This window comes from Musa acuminata, chromosome BXJ2-9 (assembly GCF_036884655.1).
Source record: "Musa acuminata AAA Group cultivar baxijiao chromosome BXJ2-9, Cavendish_Baxijiao_AAA, whole genome shotgun sequence".
Classification (NCBI taxonomy): Eukaryota; Viridiplantae; Streptophyta; class Magnoliopsida; order Zingiberales; family Musaceae; genus Musa; species Musa acuminata.
This window is the reverse complement of record NC_088346.1, coordinates 45,285,739-45,288,769: the sequence shown is the minus strand read 5'-3', so window position 1 is coordinate 45,288,769 and position 3,031 is coordinate 45,285,739. Positions and strand designations below refer to the sequence as shown.

General features: G+C 39.2%; 1 protein-coding gene across 1 annotated transcript; it reads left to right on the top strand.

The window, feature by feature from the left end:
• Positions 1-289: 289 nt before the first annotated feature.
• LOC135623610 (cysteine-rich receptor-like protein kinase 10) lies at positions 290-2,222 on the top strand. The gene is made up of 6 exons (XM_065126764.1): positions 290-607; positions 679-809; positions 877-1,087; positions 1,315-1,552; positions 1,648-1,798; positions 1,893-2,222. Exons 1-6 carry the CDS (start codon positions 571-573, stop codon positions 2,220-2,222), a joined length of 1,098 nt encoding a protein of 365 aa, XP_064982836.1. The 5' UTR covers positions 290-570.
• Positions 2,223-3,031: the final 809 nt, after the last annotated feature.

The following is a 3,031-nucleotide window of genomic DNA, read 5'->3' as shown; positions in this document are numbered from 1 at the left end:
CCAAGATTATTTATGGTATATTTTTAAAGGTGAATCGGTCTCGTTATCATGATCTCATCACGATCTGATTCTCATTGCACAGATCTATGGACATCATAATATATTTATGCATCAAGTAATATAAAGTGAGAAAATATCATAATAACAATAAGCATGTTATGTCACACGTGCTATCGCTCACGTGATTGGTTTATAGGGCATCTATGACTAGCAATCTCCCACTTAACCTAAAGTCAATCACCTGTGTCTGATCTCCATCAAAAGTCTATCGGGGAATTGACGCAATATGTGTACGTCCCCGTTAGGTCAGAAGGAAACTTCTGACCTCTCTCTGCTTTTATGACTTCTAAAAGGAGGTTTACCTAATAGAAATCTCTTAGCATCTGCATCATGTTACCTTGCACTGATTTCATTTATCGGAACGGAAGGTTCCATTGATACACTATCAATTTCTGTGTAGGAAAAAGTAACAATGCTGTGAAAACAGTTCTACTTGTTGTCATCCCTGTTGCTGCAGCGCTGTTGTTCCTCCTTGCCATTTTTATCTACTGTCGAAGAAGGAAACCAGCAATGCCAAGGAGGACGCAGCTGCACAAACGAGTACTTGGTGAGGCAGCAGAATTAGCATGCTTTTTTATGAGCTTTGCAGGTGCTTACTGTGAAAATTTTATTGAGCAGACAATGAAGACCAACAAGAGATCAAGAGTGCAGAATCTCTGTTACTTGATCTGGAGGTGATCAAGTCTGCCACAAACAACTTTTCTGATGCAAACAAGCTAGGAGAAGGAGGATTTGGACCAGTTTATAGGGTAAGCCCTCGAGACTGAAGAATTCATCTTTGTGTAACCTGTAATCCATATGGTTCTTGCACCACAGGGAACACTAGAGGATGGAGTGCAAATAGCTGTGAAGAGGCTTTCAAGAACCTCAGGGCAAGGGCTTGTTGAGCTGAAGAATGAGGTGGTTTTGTTGGCCAAACTTCAGCACAGAAACCTTGTGAGATTGTTGGGTTGTTGCTTACAAGAGGAGGAGAAATTACTTGTCTATGAGTACCTTCCTAATACAAGTCTTGACAATGTCTTATTTGGTATGCTTCACCACTTGCATCCATCACCATTATGCATCACCTAATGGTGCTACAATACATCAGATGCTGAATTGTTTCATATCTGAACCAAATCTTATACACCTTCTTATGATGATATTGCAGTCAAGCTGAAATATTTGAATTATGTTAAAACATGAGCATTATTGTCACATGGCACTACTGCTTCACATTTCCGTAACCTGAGTCATTTAAGCTGAATGGAGCAGATCCTGTGAGGAGAGTGCAATTGGACTGGGCAAGGAGGTATAAGATCATCGAGGGCATCGGGCGAGGACTTCTTTATCTCCACGAAGATTCAAGGCTCAAGATCGTTCACCGGGACCTAAAAGCCAGCAATATCTTGTTGGATGGGGATATGAACCCCAAGATTTCAGACTTCGGTCTCGCCAAGCTTTTTGATGTGGACGAGACACAGAGGAACACTAGCAGAATTGCCGGAACATAGTATGCAAAATCTTGAGTTTTATTCCTTGTCATTCATCGACTGCAAACTCTAACATTTCATCTCATCCAATGCTTGTTCCATATGTTGATGGCAGTGGATATATGGCACCAGAGTATGCTCTGCGGGGGCGCTTCTCGACTAATTCAGATGTTTACAGCTACGGTGTGCTAATTCTGGAGATCTTGACTGGTCGAAAGAACAGTGGCTACCAAGGATCTGGGAATTCCATTGACCTTCTAAGCTATGTAAGCATCGATCTTCCTCGAATAAGCATTTGATATGGTTTGATTTGATCGAGTCCTGTAACTTCATCTCCTTCTTTTCATGTCAATCGAAAAGGTCTGGAGGCATTGGAATCAAGGGGATGCATTGCAGGCGGTTGACCAAAGTGTGGTCGATCAATGTCGACCTCAGGAAGTGTTGAGATGCATGCATATAGGGTTGCTGTGTGTCCAAGAAGACCCTGCACAAAGACCCAGCATGGCATCCATAACTCTTATGCTTAATAGCTACTCTGTTAGTCTTCCTACTCCTTCAGCACCTGCTTTTGTCACTCATAGTATCACAGAAGTCAGTTTGCAAGGGAGAGAGAACAGTAAAGGAAGCACGACAAGTTCAGCAAAAGAATCCACAAATGAAGTTTCCATCTCTGAAATGGATCCCAGATAGTAATAAGAAGATGTGTGTTTTAAGTTTTGTTCTGCAAGACTTAAGGCTTAAATTTCAGTTTCATGTGCCGCAGTCTTGTATGATTTTGTCCTGACATAACTTTCGGAAAATATGATTCATGAAAGAAAAAGTTCAAGATCAAAATCTTGGATTGGAAAAGGCTTCTAAAATGAGCTTGTTTGGACACTAGTTTGGTGAACGTGTGTAGGTTTCTGTTCTCTTCCTTCTATGTTCTTATGCACTCTTGTATCCATAACAGCCAGCTTTATTTATGTAGTGTGACATATGGGCGCTAATTACATATTAGGCCCTTAGTTAGCTACCTTTAGTCTAGTTTATTCTGACTCTATTAACAGAAATATATTTACATGTTGTCACACTTAAAAAATGATGCTAAAATAGGGCTAAAAGGTAATTTTATAATGTTATTATTATCGATATTAAATTTTCATTTCGTAACTTATGTAAAAGCAACCATCGAGAAACCAACATAAAAGTCAACATAAGAGAGAAAGATCCTTTCCATCCTGTATTTCACTTTCTAACAAAACCTCCTCCCTTTTTTCTTTAGACATAGAGAGAACAAAGTCTCTCTCTCTCTCTTTTTTTTTTTTTTTTTTGATAAGAATAATACTACATAATTATCTTTTTGACCTTATTTTAGTATCATTTTCTATACGTGACAGCACATACGATATTTTCATCGGTAGAGTGATAACGTAATATGACGGATAAATTTCTAAACAGGATGTTTGATATAATGCTTATGTATGTCCATATCTTTGGGTATGTTCATGCTTTGCACAACA